The 18,901-nt window shown below is 59.5% G+C and overlaps 1 protein-coding gene across 1 annotated transcript in view; it reads left to right on the top strand.

Moving 5' to 3' along the window:
• ATOSB (atos homolog B) overlaps positions 1–18,688 on the top strand; it is a 29,604-nt gene extending 10,916 nt beyond the window's left edge. Inside the window, exons 2-10 of the mRNA XM_088520575.1 lie at positions 11,575–11,687; positions 12,268–12,469; positions 13,634–14,884; positions 15,893–15,951; positions 16,323–16,419; positions 16,854–17,012; positions 17,291–17,359; positions 17,716–17,921; positions 18,326–18,688. Coding sequence (XP_088376701.1) covers positions 13,808–14,884; positions 15,893–15,951; positions 16,323–16,419; positions 16,854–17,012; positions 17,291–17,359; positions 17,716–17,921; positions 18,326–18,479 — 1,821 coding nt within the window. The 5' untranslated portion in view covers positions 11,575–11,687; positions 12,268–12,469; positions 13,634–13,807 and the 3' untranslated portion in view covers positions 18,480–18,688. The remainder of the gene's footprint in view (positions 1–11,574; positions 11,688–12,267; positions 12,470–13,633; positions 14,885–15,892; positions 15,952–16,322; positions 16,420–16,853; positions 17,013–17,290; positions 17,360–17,715; positions 17,922–18,325) is intronic.
• Positions 18,689–18,901: the final 213 nt, after the last annotated feature.

Below are 18,901 nucleotides of genomic sequence, written 5' to 3'. Positions count from 1 at the left end.
CTTTGGAAGGGAACGATGCTGGGGCGAGTGTGAAGGGAGAGGATTTGGAGCGAAGCTTGTCTTATTTGAGCCACTGCCCCTAGCATTAAGGGAATTGCTAGTCTGAGAAGCTGTTTGTCGAGATGGGCTCGTCACATATGTAGCTTGTGCTGACTGGGCTCAGGGACTGGCCAAGGGCCCTGCAGGACCGCGGTGCTAGCTGAAGCCAGGTGAGCAGAGCCCTGCTGTAGGAGAAGGCTCTTCCTGCCTCGCAGGACACTCGCAGCAGAGTCTTCCTCTGCCCAAGCTCTGTGCCTGCTGCTTGGTCACCCCACTGCCCACCCTGTTGTTTAGCAGAGCCGAGTGGTCAGCTGAGGCCCCCCCTCTTCTCCCCTTCCCAGGGAGGCTCTTGGGCTTCAAAGCTCTGTCTTTTGCAGCCACCTGGAGACCCAGGCAGAGAAGAGGCCTGTCCTAGCGGGCAGGTGTTGGCCGTACCTGAGGTGGTCAGGGAGCGAGCGTGTGGGTCTGCCCGCAGCCCTGCGGGCGTATGGGTCTGCCTGCGGCCCTGCCGGGGAACCCACCCGGAGCCGCGGGTGGGGACGGGCTGCTGAAGGCCTGATAAAGTGACGGCCTTGTCTGGAAGGCGGCCTGGGAGCCTTGAGGAAACCCTCCCCCAGCCTCGCTCCTTATCTCGGCCCTGCTCGCAATGGCAGCGCCGCCTTGCTGCCCTGTCCCCGCCGCCGCAGACTTGAGCCAGCGGTGCCTTCTCTGCTCCTGCTGCCGCAGGAGACGGGGGGGCACTTTGTGCGGCCTGGCTGGTTTTCCTGCCTGCCTTGCTGCCTGCAGAGTTTGTGGCATTGCCCTGATGGCCGTGGCGCCGAGGGGTGAGTCAGGCAGGAGGAGGGGGTGAATCACGGGGCAGTGAGTCAGCGGGAAGCCAGAGGCAGGTGCCCTCCCAGGGCTGGGCTTTAAGGGAGCCAGGGCCTCGCAGGCCAGGCTTGCAGCTCCAGGCGATGGGACGAGGGTGCCGGGGGAGAGCTGGGAAGGCCTCAGGGTTTGGCAGGTGAACGTGGTGCCTGCGGCTGCCGCAGACACTGCACGATCTGGGCAGCGGAGCAGGGGGAATGGGCCAGGATCTCTGGGATTTGGCTTGGCTGCGTGCTGCCTGTGGCCTGGGCAAGTGCCGAACCCGCTCTCTGCTCTCGCCTTCAGTACGTGGCCGGCCTGGGGATCCTGCAGTGTGAGACGGAAGACAACAGGCTCCTTGAGAGAGTGACCAGGTAGTCCTGGTACACGGGGTGAGTCCTTGTCCCTGGGAAACTGTGGGATATGCAGCCAGCGCTGGGCAAACAGAGCAGATCTCTCTCCTGGTCACATCTTGTCCCCTAACCTTCCCCTGCACTCAGAGAGTGGGAGGAGGATGGGAAAATTAATGATCCCTGCTGGGACAGAGGAGGATAAATGGATAGTTTTGTAATGAGTGATCATGGCACGCAGGAAGAACTGATGTGAGATGATGCACCGCAGGCCTGCGGGCACAGGAGGATGCTGGCTGCAAAAGCCCTTCTGTGGTCTGGGCTCCGTGAGGATGCTTGAGGGGTCGTGAAGGGCTGCTTCTCTCATCTAGGGTCCTATTCTGGGCTGTCTTTTTTTTTTTGTCTTTCCTAGCTGGCCGCCAGTGAGCTTGGCTCCTTCAGAAGGTGCTGTCCATCAATCCTGGAGCCATATGGTGCCACAGCAGTACAGCTAAAGCTCTGTGTATTTAGGCCCAAACTTCTTGGAGCAGGTACTTGGAATTCACCTTGAGTATAGGCTGGCATGCACATGCTGTGACAGGAACTGAAAACTACACTTGGTGTCTCTTGGTATCTCTGCTTGGTATCTCTAACAAGCAGAGCTGTGGATCAAATTCTCAAAACAATCTCCACTGTTTTTTCAGTGTTGTGGCAAGTTGTGTCTCTAAGGTCTGTAGGGCTTAGTTGCCCAGGACCTGCTGTGTTCCGTGGCTATGTACTTAGCCAGGAGAGATGGAGGTTAAGAGGCTCCAGCTTTCCTCCCAGATGCCCCAGAAGAGCTGCCCTGGGGCTGTGGCAGGCTGGCCTGCCGCAGTGTGCTCTACTTGCAGCCTGTCCAGCTGAGAGGAGGACGCGCTTGCATGCGGTGGTGCATCTTGCTGGGTAGGACGTGGCAGAGTCCGTGTGCCGAGCCTGGCAGAGTGGCTTCCCTCCTGCTGCGGGTGGCTGCTCCCTCTTCCCAGCTGCTTTGCCTGCTGCAGCTTGTGAGTTTCGTTCTTGCAGGTTAACCCTCTGCCACTCCTCCGAGCGACAGGGTGAGTCGAGAGTGAGGTGCTCCCTTGAGGAGTTTACCTCTTAGCATCTCCATCAGGGCTGGATGAGGCCCTCCTCCAAGGTGCTGCTTGAAGTGGATGTTTCAGGAGAGACGGCGCTCTCCACGCTGGCTCTGTATCCTCATCTTGTCAACGTATTGCTGTTGCACGCATCTTCCCACCGCTTCCTTGAAATGCTGGGCCTCCCCCTGGCTCCCAGGGTCTCTGTCCCCGGGGCGGTACCTCTCCCACTGAGGCCTGCGCGGATCCAACGCTCCCAGATACAGTGCGTGACTAATTGCAGACTAATGCATTTCTCTCCCTTTTTGTCCTTCCCCACCCTGAAGCTGAACTGCTTACGGTGTCTGTGGAGGAGCTTTGGGGCTCCCCAGGGGTAAGTCAGATGGGGAGAAATGAGAGCGCTCAGCTGAGGTGCCAAGGGGCTGTCGGTTGGAGCGAAGAAGGGCATGCTGAGAGCCGTGGGGCTGGGCAGCCTGGGCAAGGGAAGGCAAAGCAAAGGGATCTTGCTGGCAGCTGCCTGATGGGGATTTGGAGAGAAGCCGGAACAAGGCTCTTCTGGGAAGTGACCAGGGACAGGATATTAGGCAATGGCACAAGATGCATCAAGGGAGATTCCTGTCAGATTTTAGGAAAGCAACTATTTTCCATGAGGGCAGTCAAACCCTAGAAGAGACTCAGACAAGAGGTGCAACCTTCAATTTTAGAGGCCTTCAGCCCTCTATGGGCCACTTGAGCAACCTGCTCAAGTTCAGCCTTGCTTGGAGCAGGACTGGACAGGGACCCCATGAGGTCCCCTCCTACCTGTGTCATCCCATAGATCTGCACTTCTCAGGGAAGTTGACAGTGTCACACCTCAGGGTCTGCTGGGCCAGCCTGCCTGCAGGTGAGCAGAGATTATCCCCTTTCCTGCATCTTGGCCCAGCAGGAACCAGCTCTTCTTGTGTGCTGGTTCCTGCTCTCTCAGCAGTGTTGGGGGGCAGGAGCACTGCCCGAGCAGGATTGCCCCCTGCATTGCTCTGCCTCCACCTCTCTTAGCTGGAGCATTCTTCTCTCCAGAGCACAGGGTTTTTGGTTTTGCATTTCTTGTTTTGTTTTTCACTACCTGCATGGGTCTGAACAGTTTGGCGCTGGCACAGAGGCAGTAAAGCACAGGGGGAAAACCCACCCGCGCCTCTTGGCCGGCGGTGCAGGGCTGTAATCTGCAGGGGATGCTCACGTTGCCACTGGTCCGTGGCCCTCCAGGTGGGAGGGCTCCGGGTTTGTCTTCCCTGGGGAGCCCATCGCGGGTGCAGAGGCAGCGGAGATCAGAGGGGAAGTCACCAGCCATCCTTCTAAAGGCTCCAGCTGCCTGACCGTCCCAAGCAGATAGGGAGCAGATGGAGGCTGAGATGAGCCCAGAGGACTGTCTGGAAAGAATTACGTGCTCCCAGTACTTTCTGTTGCTTTGCCAGACTTTTATTCTCATGGCTGCTCTTTTCTTGATGCTGTCCTTCTGCAGGGCTGGCTGCTGGCAGCCTCGTCAGCCTTGTCTTCAGAAACAACTCTGGTCTGCAATTTATTGAGTCTCCTAACTTTGACCATAGCATCTAATGCTCCAGAAGTACGTGTCTGGTGTGTAAATACTAAGATATTTTTTAGTGCTTGCCTCGTCCCCCTCTGCCAGGGTAACAAATCAGAGCAAAGGGGGTTGCGCATGGCCTGGACACGCTGACCTGCAGCAGCATGAGCCTCTCCATCTGGCAGAAACTGGAAGGATGTGCCCGACATTCAGGCTCCCAAGACATTTTTATATGGGTTTGCACTAGGAGGTTGCCATGGACCTGTGTTTGTCTGCAGATCCCTTGTCAAGTTGCTCATCAGCAAGCCCAAGGGACAGGCCTAGGTGCTGGGCTGCTGTGGGGCCACAGAGCTGTGCTCTCTCCCTGCCCCCGGCTGCATCTCCCCGCAGTCCTGTCGTTGCTCAATACTGCCCTGGGCACTGTTGCATTACTTGGATATCCCTGTTACAACACTCAAGAGCAGCAGGGTCTGATGGGCTGAGCCAAGAGGCCCCTGAGATCTGTCCCCGTGTGCATGGGTAGGTCACTGTGTGGCTTGGCAATAGGTGGTTCCTTGGAAAACTGTCAGGGCTTTTGCAGGCTCCATCTCCCTTTGAACATCAGAGTTGAGGGGTCTGTGTCCCTTGTGACATGACTGCCATCAGGGTTAAGGGCTTTTTTGGTCCAGTTGCCATGGTGGAGCTGGTTCCTGAGATCGCTGAGCTTACCTGTTCCTGCTGAAGGTGTGCAACAAAGCATGGCTTGTAGCAGTAACAGGGAAGTTGTCTTGTTTTGTGCAGGAAGGTTGTCTGGGCATGCAGCTGTGGCATGATCCCAGCCCTGTTCCCTATCGCTTCCACAAAGACGGAGGATGCTGATACGTCGGCATGGCCTGCGCTGCATGGTCCCTACAGGCTGCACCTTTCTGATAGCTGCGAGGGCAGGTCCCTTGTGGCCTCCCTCTCACATGAGGCACTGCTTGGGCCTTGGCTTCCTGAGTACTGTCGTCTCCGTGCGATATCTTAGCGTTAAGCCCTATGAGCAGCCCAGCTACATTGCTGCACAGAGCCCTCCCGCAGCTATAGGGTAGTGGTGAGGGTGTGGGGCAGAGGGCTTTGCTGTCTGCAAAACCAAGGAGCAATTCTGTGCATGTGGAGCAGGGTGTTTGCTGGTTCTGTGGGACACAGCAGGAGCAGATGCAGCGCTGCATCCTGCTGCCCTGCGTGGGCCCATGGCCTGGGTGCACCTCGGGACTGGAGGTGGACACACCAATTCCTCATCTCCCCTGTTCGCCTTTGAAGCAGTTTGTGCGCCCCTTCTGTTGCCCCCAGTATGGGGGCAGTGGTGACACCCACTCTTGCTGCCTCAGCAACTCTCTTCCTTCTCCCTTCCTTCAGGCTTACCGAAAGGACAGACCTTGCCCTCATCTGACAAGGTGCAGGACGTTGAACCTATGGTGGAAATGCACTTTCTCTGTGATAACACTTTACAGTTAAGCAAACATAGAGCCCAAATACCTACTCAGTATCCCCACTTTGACTTTTGCTAGGCTTGAGACTTTCTAAATCGCAGTTGGAAAGGGGCAAATGAGGTGGGTGGGTGTGCATGTGTATGTATATAGGGTACCTCCTCCCTCCTTACATGTCGATGTCTAGCATGGGCAATGGAAAAGCTGCCGAACGTCGCCGCTGCAGCCTTATCTGCAGGCTGCAGCTTTGAGATGCAGAGCGGAGGCCTGAGTGCCTGCGCCCAGCGCCTCCCTTGGAGGGCTCTTGCAGTAATAGGAAGTGCAAGAGGACTTGTGCTGCGAGGGGACAGTTCCCACGGGTAGACGCTACTGCACAATCCCTGCTGCCCTTCTCAGCTCAGTTCCCTCTTTCAGCGCTCAGCTTTGAGGCCTGCGTGGCAAGAGCTGCTTCAGGTAACACAGCACTGCTGGGGCCGTCCCCATTGCTCTGCAGTGCTCCTGGGATGGTTTAGGGGGTGTTGGAAGAAGGGTATTCCTGTGACTCTCCCATGTGGTATCAGGGACTGCTTGGTGGGTCTTGTGAGCTGTGAGCAAAGAGGCTTTGGTGAGGGTGGAGGTAGGTGTGCGGTGGTCGAGGATGGAGAAGATGCGGGCTGGTTGGAGCACTTCCTACAGAGATGAGGAGGGGACAGAGCACAGGTGAAGGACACTCCGGGGACATGTGTGGGGGTGTGTGTTCACAGGGCAGGGTCTGGTAGTTGTGGAGGGCAGGGGCTGGGCTGGGAGTGGGGAACAGTGGGCACAAACAGTGTGGATGATGATGGGGAGTGGGGCCATGAGAGGAGCTGGCTTGGAAAGGCAGGATGAAGGCGTTGGGAATGGCTGGGGCTGTGTAGGGTGGTGAGGGGTGAGAGATGGGTGCTGAGCTAGGGAGCAGAGCGCAGACTGCAGAGATCCCATTGCCACCAGCCGTTCAGGTTGTCCTGCCCTCTTCCCGCAGCACTGTGAGCATCAGCTCCCTCACAGGGCTCCTGCTGTGGAGCCCTGTCACCCAGCACACCCTGCCCCTCCATCAGTCCCTGTGAGGCTCATTGTGGCTGTCCAGTGCTTGGGTGCATGTCCACATGACTTGGTAACCACTAGCAATGGAAAATATCCCATCGGTTCCACTTGGCAGCAAGGCCTGGAATGGAGCAGCCAGTCTGTGTGGTTGTCTGGACACTGGGGCTGCCACCTCCGGAGGCTGGCAGAGAGCTGAGATGGAGCCCGTGGACACGTCGCTGCGTGGATGTGGATGGCTGGGGTCTTACTTTGGGCCGCAGAGCAAGTGACGGGCTCCTTCCCTCTTGCTGTGGTGCATGGGCAGCGAGCCTGCCACGCTTCTGCAAGGCCAGCTCTGTCCATGGCGCCCCGCAGATCGGCCTCGCCGTGCAGCTCGCCCGCGTGGCGACGGCCGCGCCGTCCCCTCGGGAGCGGTGGCACGCAGCCGTCACCCCGAGGTGAAAAGCCGCTGCTCTTCGTGAAGCACAGCGAGCCTGGAGGAATTTTCCCCTTGTGGCCAGCTGTTGTCCTGGGCCTGGCTCGGTCCTGCAGCACTTCCCACTCGGCCTTTCCTCAGGGAGGGGACCCAGAGCCGGCCCCCTGCGGACGCCTTGGCTGGGTGAGTGGGTGCCACCTCGGGCTGTCGGGGGTGAGCGGCGGTGCCAGAGCCCGGCAGCCTCCGGTTGTCTCCGCAGGGATCCTCTTGGGCAGCAGAGAGTTTTCCCCACCCCCAGCTCTGCCGCTGCCTCTTTGTTTTCTGGCAGAAGCCTTGGTGCCTTTTCATCGCTGCTGAGGCGCCGAGCGGGAGGCTGCGTGTGCCGGGCGCGCGCCCCGCGGGCAGCGCGACGCGGGCTCCGGCGCGGCGGGGGCCACCGGGGGGCTCCTCTCCATGGGCTGCTCCTCCGCTCCGGCCGGGCTTTGCGGCTGCCGCTTTCATCCGATAAAGCCTCTTTTCCCCTGGCAGCGTGTCCGCACCTTGCCACAAGTGGAGTAAGTTGGATGGGAAGGGGACAGTGCTGGGCTCGGGGCACGGGCTCTGTGCTGCAGTCCTCCCGCACTGTGCCTGTGCTGAGCGGATACCTGAGATTAGAGCAGTGCAAAGGAATGGGGGGGGGGACGGGAAGCAGGGGGCGGCTGCAGATCAGGATACAGCAGTGGCTACGGATTGTGCTGTGCCTGCCTCTCGGTGTATTTGATCTCTCGACTTCCAGCGGGGACTGAATTCCTGTGCTGGATTCTGGGCTCGGCTCTTGTGAAAGGATCCAATTATTGCAGAGCTTTGAGCATCTCCATTTGCTGCCCATATTTGCAGCGCCCGGGTCTGCGCTGGCTGGAATTCCAAGTGATTAACGTGACTGTGACATCCCTCCTAGGGGTGTTATCTTTGCTGGCTGTCCCCCACCGCCCCCCTCTTCCTCCTCCAGCAGCGAGCGAGCGAGACAGGCAGAGACAAAGGTCCGTCCTCAACCTGCGCCGTGCTCCTCGCGAGCGGCTGCTGCGTGGGATCCCGGTGCGCGGCAGCTCCCGGGGGCTCCTGCCCCGGGCTCGAGCTGCCGCCCGTGCCGCGAGGTTTGAGCTGTTGGGGCTGGGCGGGCAGCGGGTGCCGCCGGCTCCGTTGAGCCGCCCGCGCGTCCTGCCGCCTTTTCAGCCGCTTTTCATTCTCTGAGGGTGCTGCGCTGGGGCGAGGGGCGGCTGCGTGGAGGGGAGGCAGCGGCGGCGCGGGGAGCCCTGCACAGGTGGCTCTTGCGCAGTGGGTCTGTGTGCAGGGCGGCTGGCCCCCTTGCCGCCCGCAGGCTATTGTCAGCGTCTGGGTTTGCGTGCGAGGCGCCCCGGCAAGGTGTGCGGAGGGGACACGCGTGGGGCGCCAGGCAGAGCCAAGGCAGGCGCCAGGCTCTGCTCCGCGGGCAGCCCAGGAGGCTTCATTGTGCTGTCCCGAGCAGAAGGGCTCGGTCCCCGCGGGACAGACCTCAGCCGGCGGCGAGGCCGAGGAGCCCATGGGTGCGCGGTCGCCCGCCGGAGCTGCAGCGAGGCTCCCCGCGCGAGGGCTGCTCTGGCCTCGGGGCTTCCACACCGCGTCCCCTCCCGCGGGCTGCAGGAAGGGCAGCAGCTCCTCCCCGGCATGGGGAGTGTGGGCCTTGCGTATGTAGAGGCCATCTCTGATGATTTCTGGGTGCTGGCAGCCTCTAACGGGGCACTCCCTCTTGCCCCATCCTTCCCTTCTGGGCTAGGGCTTCCTCCCTGATGTCTGCACAGGGGCCAGCACTGAGCGAGGCTCTGCAGCTGCATAAATCTGGTACAGCAGGAGGAGAGCAGCACTTGCCTCTGCAGTGGGGCAGGGATGTTCCCTCTCTCTGCACCATCTTTTTTTTCCCCCTCCTCTCCCTTGTTTCCACTGAGTGTGGGCTCCTTCCCCGCTAATCCAAAGCTGGGGGGAGAGACAGAGCTGGATCTACTCCTTTCTTCTCTCCCTTCAGGTACAGTTTGCTGCTGGAGCATCTCCCTCACTCCAGGGATTGCTCCACGGATTGCCACCTCCGCCATGGACAGTGCTATAAGTGGTTCCCATCTCTGGCTGTGGTATAGCCGCTCCTGCAGGCCGCGGAGCAGACGTTCTCTGATGGCAGCGCTGCTGCTGCCGTCGTTTCCCGTGGGCCTGATGGAAACTTTCTGCCTGCTTCTCAAGCTCGGCCCTTAGCACGTGCCGAGGGCCTGTGGTTTTACACCTCCCCTGGCTAGCTTTCCTCTAATAAATATTTTTATTGGTCCAGATAGGACTGATGGAGCTGGGACTTGTCAGACAGACACAGTTTCCAGCAGTTTCTGTTGCGCTTCTCATGTCTTTATGCTCTGCGTCTACCAAAGCTCATCCTTTGACTTCTTGTCACGACCATCCCTCTCTTCTTGCTCGTGGCTCCTGCCTCACCCTCAAGTGAAGCTGGGAAGGTTTGGTTTCCTAAGCACTTCTCAGGAGAGGGAGTGGGAGGAAGGGAGGCAGTGAAGGTCAGTTCAGGGATTCATTCTGTGTAGCGCAAGAGGTGATGGAGCTGTGGGTTCTCTTCAAGTGGGAGAGAATCTGCTCCCTCTCTTCCTCGCACTGGGTTGCTCTGATAGCCTTGCCAGGCTTTGCTTTCCAAGGCCTCTGCCTGCCCTGTCCCTTGGCAGGGTGCAGTATAGTCAAAACAACAACAGATCCTTTTGCAGGTTGGAGCTCTTGGTTGCAGCCTGATGTGCAGCCCAGCTGCTGCATCGCCCAGCTGGGAACCCTTCCTGCCATCCTGCTCTCTTGCCACCAAATTGAAGCTGCAGTCTGTTTATTGTGTCCTCCCTGATGTTCTAGTAAGAATGAAGCCAACAGGTAATCCAGGTCCCTGACCCTCGGTCCTGGCTGGGTGGCTCGGGGTCTGGGAGCTCAGTGTCCCCAAGATCTCCCCAAGTGTCTCTGTGTCAGCACCTGGAACATGTTCCCTCCCTGCTAGTCCTGTGGCCTCAGGGGCTCCCTGGCCCTTTCTCCAAGCGGGCCAGGTGAGATGCAGAGAGGAAAGCTGTGTCCGACGCAGCTGTGGAGCCGGGTGCTGGGAGACCTTGGAGAGGACACAGTGGGCTTGTGTCCCTGGTGGCACGGCAGTGCCATGGAGGAAGATTGTTCCTTCCTCCTCACGGTGCCGCCTGTCCCAGGCTGCCAGGCAGCCCTGCAAGGGCACGTGCAGGGCGGCCCCTCACAGGCTGCGCTTGCAGGAGGAGGGAATCCTTCTGGAGCGAGGGCATTCCTGCCCTGCTCCTGCCTAAGGTCTGAACAATAGCGCCTGGCTTGCCAAAATGGGCAGCAGTGGGTGCTACTGGCTAGCGCTGCCGCCACCCATCCTGAAACGCAGCTGCCTCTGGGAGCAAATGGCTCAGCCCAGACCTCGAGGACCTGGGAGGGATGTGACCACAGAGGAACGCAGGAAGGAGAGAGAAATGACGCCAGTTGAAACCACGGCTTCGTCCCGGCACGGACACATGCGGGAGGATGTGGCTTTCTCCGGCTGTGCCGTGTGAACCCTTTTACTGTCTGTTGCTGGCTTCTCAGCGAGTGGCTGTGCTGTGCAGGTGGTGCAGATCTCTCCCGGCGTGCAGGAGGGAACAGCTACCACGTGCAGATAGAGGATGCACCAGGCAGGCAGAGGATGGTGAGTTAGCACCTCCACGTCCCTCCATGGCCCTCTGCTGTGGGTGTTCACTGGCGTCCTGCGCACCGTCACGCAGGCCCTGCACAAGGTGCTAGGAGGAGTGTTTTTATAAAACGCTGTTGGAGTTTGAGGTGGGACATTTGACATGTCCTGGAATGGATCTCCCTGCTGTGCGCGCTCTCCGGGAGCTAGCGTATCACTTCTGTGTCCTGGCTGGTCCCTAGCGATGCCCTTTCCTTGGCACCGCTGGCAGTGGCTCTCAGGTTGCCCTGCTCTCTGGGACTGGCTGCAAGTGCCTATTAATTACAGATGCCATCAGATGTCTGATGAAAGACTAGCTGGGGTCAGCCCCAGTGCTGCACCGAGCACTGCGAGTGACCTGCTGACACTAGGACTCCAGCTGGAAAGATTTTATGCAGAATTTGCCATACCAAAGTGCCAGAATAGGGGACATCTGGATGTTTGGTGTTTCTGGGCATGCCTTTGTGGATTTTGTTCATCTGCCTGGCCCAGCTGTTTCCACTCCTGTCCTGTGCTCTGGAGAGTCCGGCTGGACTGGGAAATGGGACATAAACTTCTCTTACCTGGGTGCTGATCTGCACCCTGCTTGGAGGGCAGTGGCTCTGGGGACACAGAATCTGCAGTGCCCAATGCCTCATAGAGGGGTGATCTGATGGGCTGGCAAGACGTGGCCTTCACACGGAGCCTGACTGGTGCCTGCTGCATTGTGGAGGGTTACGTGAGGCGAGGGCTGCCTCCAGGACAGCGCCTGCAGTCGGGACGCCCAGCTGGACAGGCAGCAGCTGCTCTCCAAACAGCTGCTGCACTGAAGCCCTGGGCAAGGGCTGCATGGCAGGAGAGGTGGGGAGTATGTGGGCCCAGCGACAGGCAGCCCTGCCTCTCTTTATCCCCCAGTTTCTTTATCCTCAGCCTCATCATTAGGGGTAGAGGTTCCTAAGGGCTTGTGCTCGCTGTGGAGGCCTCGTGCCACAGGTTGCTCCCAGGCTGACTCTTCTCTTTGCCCTCCCCTAGGCATCAAAGGCACGGTGCTGGTGGATTATGACTGCAGGGAAGCCGTGGCTGTGCCCAGGAAGCCGTGTTGCATCTACACATCCCCTTTGTGCATCAAGGGCATCTTTGAGCAGGTGAGTGCTGTGCGCATGAAAGGGCTGTTGTCTCTGCTCTGGGAGAGCTCGTGGGGAGCCATCACGGCTCAGCACTGTCAGATTCCTGGTTTCTGCCTTCCTGCCAGACATCACTCCTTAGAGGAAGGAAATTGCAAGCCCTTCCGCTTGTCCGTAGGGCCACAAAGTGGCGGGTGCTGTGAGTGAAAGGGCTGGGAGGTGGCCATGAGACCTGTAGCCTAGGGAAGCTGCTGATCCACACCATCTTGGATAGCAAACTGTGAAGTAGTTGCCAAAAACAAGTAGGAATCTGCCCAAATGCACAGGTTTTCATGAAGGTAAGCAAGTAAAAAAGAAAGCAACAAGGATTCACAGCTTAGCTTAAAGCATTTGTGGTTTAAATGGAGATCATGTTGATGATACTGCCTGAGGCAGCCTGTAGATCTACATGGTCTTTGGATTTGGGAGGTTGAGAGAGGCTGCACATGAATGCTGCTTCTCTGCCTGTGTGACACCACAGGCACGTGGTATCTTCCTGCCCTGCCCTCGGTGAGCTTCTGAGTCACTCTAGCCTTGCTTCTTCCTCTGTCCTTCCCGTCAGAGCCCCTGTGGAGCCCGAAGAGCTGTAGAGGACGGTGCGGAGGTTCGGAGGCGCACCGTGATGGTGGGAGCCAGTCCCGGGCAGCCACGCCGCTTGTGGGGGGTGCCCGGCTGGCAGGTGTCTTCAGCTAGTTGTGCCAACGACTCTGCGCTGCAGGACGGGGAGCCCCGCGTGGAGCAGAGTGGGGTCCTGCTGCAGAGGGGTGAGTGCAGAGCCAGGACAGGCTGCAGTGCAGCAGGTTGCACCTTTCATCACTACACCAAATCCTTGCTCAACTGCCTCGGCCGGTCACCCTCCCGTTTCCATCACCACAGCGGGTAAAATACCCGGCAGCACCAGTCCCCAGGTAGCCTTGACCCACTGAAGCATGGTTTTCCCTGTCACATACCTGCCTCCAAGATTTTGCTTGGTAGCAATACAGAGCTGTGGGGTCAGGCTGAAGTCAGAGCTGCCAAACCTAAGCTGTTTATCAGGCTCTGGAGCCCTGCAGCTTGATGGTGATTTTTCTGCAGAGATCCCATCTTCTTGGGTCTTGTGACTATTCCAGTGTTTATCATGAAGACTGTTTCTAACAGGTGGCTCCAAAACTGGACTTAAAATCAAAATTGGGGCCCCATGGAGTGTAGATGAGGCCAAGCTCTCAAGGTACATGGATGTGGGTGGTGCGGATGGGTAGTGCAGGGATCTGTGGTCAGCTCTGCTTCAACAGTTCGCTGATCGCAGGTTAGGATAGGCTGGAGATGCCATTAACCTGCAGTCCTCGGTACCAACAACCTGCTAGTTCAGGTGTTTGAGGTCCCTGCTCCAGCCAGCTCAGAGATAGCTGCAGCGTTAGGTGAGCCTCCCTCGGGATGCACAGCCCCACTGCTGGCCCCAAGGCAGGCTGGAAGCGCGTGGAGCAGCCTGCCTAGTTCAGTGTATGCGCCTGGGGGAGGCTTCCTTGGCGAGTGCTTGGAGATCCTGTTTCTCTTGCCCAAAGGAGTGATTGATTACAGGCTCGAGCCCCTGGGACTGGTCTGACCTGCCCAGCTCCTGTGCTGCGGATCAGCACGAGCACGTCGAGTCCCTGGCAGTGGGCAGGCCCCCTCCTTCCCACTCGTTCAGACTTGTCCCCAGTAGCCTCCAGCCTGGCTGGAGACTCCTTGTGCCAGGCTAGGAAGGAAGAGCTGATCCTGCAGGTGGGTGATGCTACCAAGTTCCCCAGGGAGCCCCACTGAGGTGGTTCCTCTTCCCATCCTCAGAGAGGCAGGTCTGGGCAGGGCTGTATGCGGAGCTGCCTGGGTCCCAGCATGTGCTCCACTGCCCAAAGGCTGCCTGAGGACCGGGATCCCAGGCTGATCTCCTTCCTCTTGCTCTGTCCCCGCAGATGCTGCGCTGCAGTGCACCCCGTAACAACAGGCTCACCTGGACATCCTGAACAAGGTGTGTGCAGCTTCCACCCGCTGCCTTCACACTGCAGCCCTGGGCACTGTCCCTCCTCTGCTGCTGCATGGGCTGTTTGGACTCCGGCTCCACTCGAGGTCCAGCCAAGTAAGGCTCCATGCGGCACATCCACGCAGAGACGTCCCTGCCCCCAGAGCGCAGCACGGACTCGGGCCTGTCCCGGCCAGGGGGAGAGGCGGCCTTGGAGCCTTCCTCACAACACTGCACTCGCCGCAGCATCCTCATGGGCTACAATGAGACAGAGATCAAGCGCCAGAAGGTTTACCAGGTCTCCATCTTCTCCCACCTCTCCAGCTCTTCCGAGAGCACAGAGCAACGGACAGGCGGCCGGGCAGCCATTAAGCGGGGATACCCTGAACAGCGAACTGTGGAAGGGACGCGGGACCCCAAACGAACTCACTGGGGTGGCGGGGGAGCAGAGGGCAAGTGGGATGGGGGTCCCGGGCCAGGTTCCCTGGATGATGACGATGCCTTTGAGGACGGTCTGCTGGTGGAGGAGCTGTCCCTGTGTGGCTCTGCCCAGCACTTCTCTCACAGTGGGCTGCGGGTGGTGGAGCACCGATGCGAGGGCAGCCCGAGCCACAGTCCCAAGGCCAGCAGAGGGGACAAGTTGCAGGATGCCTCATCCTCCTGGCCACAGCACATTGCTTGCAGTACTTTGCACAAAAGAGACAGTTGCCCTGACCTGTCAGGGCATCAGCCGGGAGACTATGGGGATAACGGAGAGTGGGCAAGTGGCCACCACCTACTTGAACTTGATTTGCATAATATTGCACAAACACCCCAGGCAGACTCTAGTGGGAAGAGAGAGAAGTCGGGGGACAGCCCTGCTCCTGGCAGCAGGACTGGCAGAGAAGGGGAATTGCCAGTGATGGGCAACGGGTGCCAGGAGCTGGCAGCTCCTCAGACAGCGCTCAGCCCCGAGCTGAGCAGCCCGAGCTCCTTGGAGAAGACGCCCTGCGGGAGCAGCCGGCTCTGCGGGAGCAGCTGCCCGGCCAAACGGAAGCTGCTGCCAGCCGGGGAGGTCGCGGTCGACTCCTGCTCTGAAGACGAAAGCCTGTCCCCACCGTCAAGGAAGAAGAGGGCCCTGCCGTGCCATCCCGTGCCCACGGCTTGCCGCAGCACCGATGCCAAGGGGGCCCCTTTCTGGAACCACCTGCTTCCAGCAGCCAAGGTGAGCATCACTCATGGAGGGTGGGGAGAGGCAGGGCGCAGCCTCGGGACACCCGGGGCTCAGGGAGGCGCTCGCGGGCACGCGGCCGAGGTGGCCCAGTGGCCAGGCCTGTCCCGGTGCCATTGCCCTGGTGCAAGCTGGGCACTGGCTGCTGGCCAGCCCTGAGGCAAGCGTTCTGCAGGGTGCTTAGCACTGCTTTGGAGATGGGTAGTGCCACCTGCATGGCACAGCACCATCCCTACCAAGGTGCCCTTTTGGGGGACTGTCCCCCAGCCTGCTTGCCCCCCAGCATTGCCTTCCCAGAGCGTGGCCCTCCGGCAGCTTCCCTCGAGCCTCCAGCTGGGTCATGCCAGGCGGCTCCGTCATCCCTTTGTGTTGTGCAGCCCTTTGTGTGGCTTCCAGAAGGAAAAATCCCTGAAAAGGGGACACCCTGTAAAAGGAGGCAGCGTGGCCCTAGTTCCAACACCCCCAGCTACTGAGTGCAGGCCAGTGGCTGTGGGCAGGGGTGGGTGAGCACAACCCTGCGCCCAGCAGCATTGCCATGAGCTGTGCATGAATCACTCAGCGCTGGAGGCTGACCTGGACTGGCCAGGAAGCTTCGTGGTATGTGGTACCATTTGCTGGCATGCGCAAAGGGGTGTTTTTGCCCGGGTCTGTCCGCCTGTCCCTGACAATGCGAGGGCACCGTTGCCTCCTTCCCAGTTTGCCTAAATGGGACTGTTTGGGAGACCTGTTATGCAGCGTGGGAGGCAGGTGGCTGAGCGAGGCCTGAGCAACAGCACCCCCTTCTCTAGCACAGCCCCTTTAGGAGGGTAAGGACCCGATCATGCAGCCAGAACCTGTTTTGGAAGCTCCGTATCCCCAGCAGGGACACCTGAGGCAGGCAGAGGCTGTGCATGGGAGCCCAGCTGATCCCGTGGGGCTGCAGGGCAGGGGGGCAACACCTCCTGGAGATGTGAAGCCCCTGGTCCCTGCCCTGACGTGGCTCTTGGTCTTGCATCCCCACAGAGCTCTGCAGGTTGCACCGCAGTCGGGAGGAGGCTGAAGAGCGGCCTGCGCCTCAAATCGTGAGTGTCCCAGCAACCCAGGAGCCCTCCCGACCTTGGAGCAGGGCCTTGGGGGCAGCAGCATGGCCTACTGGCACCAGGCTCCCACCACCCTACAGCCACGTGGGAGGATCAGGGCTGGGGTAAATCCCTGTCCTTTCCCTGCCCCAGGTGCTTCCCTGTCACAAGAGCCAGGACTGTGGGATGGTGGGGAGGTTCTGCTGCACCTTGTGGAGTGGGGAAGTGTGTTCAACCTCTGTTATAGAGAGACAGGGACCCAGAGAGAGGGACAGGGCTTGTTTGCTGGGTGAGGGCCCTTGTCCCCGGCGACACAAGGAGCACAGAGCTGCCTGCTTCCCAGTCTGGCACTTACATTCTCCATCTTCCCAAAGGCGACATCTCCGGAGCAGCCTCCGCAGGGGGACCCGCTCCTCTGCTGCCCCTTGGGCCACCACCACCGTCAGTCACGCTCTGCTGGGCAACTTTGAGGTAAGAGCTGTGACCCGGGCTGTGAACGCCCGCTGTGCAGGAGGGAGCACGTCCAGCCCTGGGGGCTGGGGTTGGCTCTGTGGAGAGGCGTCTGTCCCTGGCAGGAGAGCTCGCTCGAGCACATCCTGGCACGGTGCTGTGTGCTGAACTTGTCCCCCAGGCCCTGGGGAGAGGGCTGCTGCAGACCAGCTAGGCTAGGATGCTCGCACTTGTTCTTGGCGTTAGGTGCCTGGTTTCAGCCCCCCTATTCAAAGGTAGAGCACATCTCAGAAACAGGTGCCTCACAGGCAGTCCCGGGAGAGCCCAGAGCTGTGTGAGGACAGCCAGGTGTGCTCGTGGTGGAAATGGATGCAATTTCCAATATAGTTTGGTGTTGAGGGGCAGGCCTGGTGTTTGAAGATCCCTAACTCTGTAATGCTTCCCTCCTCTCTCAGGAGTCCATCCTGAAGGGCCGCTTTGCACCGTCAGGAAGGATCGAGGGTTTCACAGCAGAGATCGGAGCCAGCGGCTCCTACTGCCCCCAGCATGCCACCCTGCCTGTCGACGTCACCTACTTTGACATCTCTGAACACAGTGCGCCCTCGCCTTTCCTGGTAGGCCAGTGAGGAAGGGCTGGGCTGAGCTGAGCTGGGGCTGGACATGAGCAACGGCCATATCCCGGCACTGGGTGTCCTCTGCCATCGTTTCTGGGTTGCTGCTTGTTCCTCCCCCTGCTCCAGAGGCAGCCTGAGCTGAGCACCCTCTTGCAGCCTGTCCCCGCTTGCCTTGTCCCACCTTGTGCTGGTGAGAGGGGCTCTGGGCCCCATAGCAGCACCCAGCTAGGCTCTCCATGGGCCTCTGCCTTCTCTCACATGCTGTTTCTTTTGCCCAGGGAGTGATTGATTTGGAGGCCTTGGGAAAGAAGGGGTACAGTGTCCCCAAAACTGGAACCATCCAAGTGGTGAGTCATCCCCTAGCCTCTGGCAGTGCTGTGCAGAGGTCTGGGCGGGCTCCCGTTGTGTTGGAGCATCCCTGGGAAGGAACTGCTCTGTTCTGTTGTTCTAGTGGGGCGACTGCTAAAGATCTGGGTAGAGTGTGTGTAGGGTCACGAAGAGAGCACTCTGAATTGAAATATTGGGTCCCCAGGGAGCTGTCAGGGAGGCAAGGGGGGGGGAAACATAAGGATGAGGAGGGAATGGGGTCTCCACAGCAGAGCATGTGGGTGCCATGGGGATAAAATGGGAGCATGGGGTAGAGTCCATGTCCTGGGCACTTTCTAATCTGACTCCCCACCCCTCCTCCAATCTCTCCTCTCAGACCTTATTTAACCCCAACAAGACTGTGGTGAAGATGTTCTTGGTGACATACGATTTCCAGGACATGCCGGCCAACCACATGACCTTCCTGCGCCACCGCATCTTCCTGGTGCCTGTGGGGGAAGAGGAGGGGGCTGCCGCGGGCTCCAACAACCCACCAGGCACTGGCCAACCCCGAAGGGTCCTCTGCTACCTGATGCACCTGAGGTAGGGCAGGCCGGGAGGGACGGACAGCTGGTCTGGGGTCACTGCTGGACTCCCAGGCCCCTCTCCATGTGTCCTTGCATCCTCCTAAAATAGTCCTGCTGCTGTCATGGGAGGATGACTTGACTTGGCCACCATTGCCTGCTCTTCCCCAGAGCCACCATCTGCACTAGAAGGGCTACAGGGAGATTGGAGCTCCTGTTCTCCCTAGGGCAGTGGTCTCTGTCCCTTAGAAGGCAGGCAGAGTGGTGGCCACTTTGACCGGGAGCAGAAATAGGCAAGGGAGATGGTGGAAGAAGTTTCCCGAGTTGGAGCTGTGCCCCCTGCCCTACTCCCACTGGATCCCTCTGAGGCTGCCACGTCCTTACTTGCAAGTCTGAGGTTCCTCTGCTTTCCTCCCTGCTCAGGTTTCACAGCTCCAAGTCGGGGAAGATCTATCTTCATGACAACATCCGTCTGCTCTTCTCCCGCAAGTCAATCGAGGTCGACTCGGGGATCCCCTATGAACTGAAATCCTTCACGGAGATGCCAAGGAACCCTTGCTATTCACCCTGGGTCTGAGCACAGAGCTGCCTGACCTGTGTCGCCCAGGGCTGCTGGGGAGCATCCAGACAACGCTTCAGAGCGAGACGTGTAAAGGGCCGGAGAGCAGGCGCCACCTTGAAGTATCGCCCTACTCCCGAGGCTGCATTCTTCCCTGCTGCACCATGGACACTGGGGCCGTGCCCTGGGGCAGCGCTGGGATTTCCAGGGGGGCTTTGCTGGCTGGGGCTGGGGAGCAGCCCCTGTGCTCCAGAGACACTGCCAGGTCTTGCCAGTGCTGCTCCAAGCTCGGAGATAGGGCTGGGGTGGGAGCTCAGCCTGGAAGAGGGTCTTGGGATGAGGTTGCCTGGGCCAGGCTCTGCGTTGGGGAGCTGGAAGTGCAGAAGGGTTCATATTTATTAGTATTTATTGTTGCTGGAAGGATGGAAGAGGGTGAATAT

This window comes from Tinamus guttatus, unplaced genomic scaffold (genome assembly GCF_059628265.1).
Source record: "Tinamus guttatus ecotype Peru unplaced genomic scaffold, ASM5962826v1 Tinamus_guttatus_pri_ptg000092l, whole genome shotgun sequence".
In the NCBI taxonomy this organism is placed as follows: Eukaryota; Metazoa; Chordata; class Aves; order Tinamiformes; family Tinamidae; genus Tinamus; species Tinamus guttatus.
This window is presented reverse-complemented; position numbering and strand designations above follow the sequence as displayed.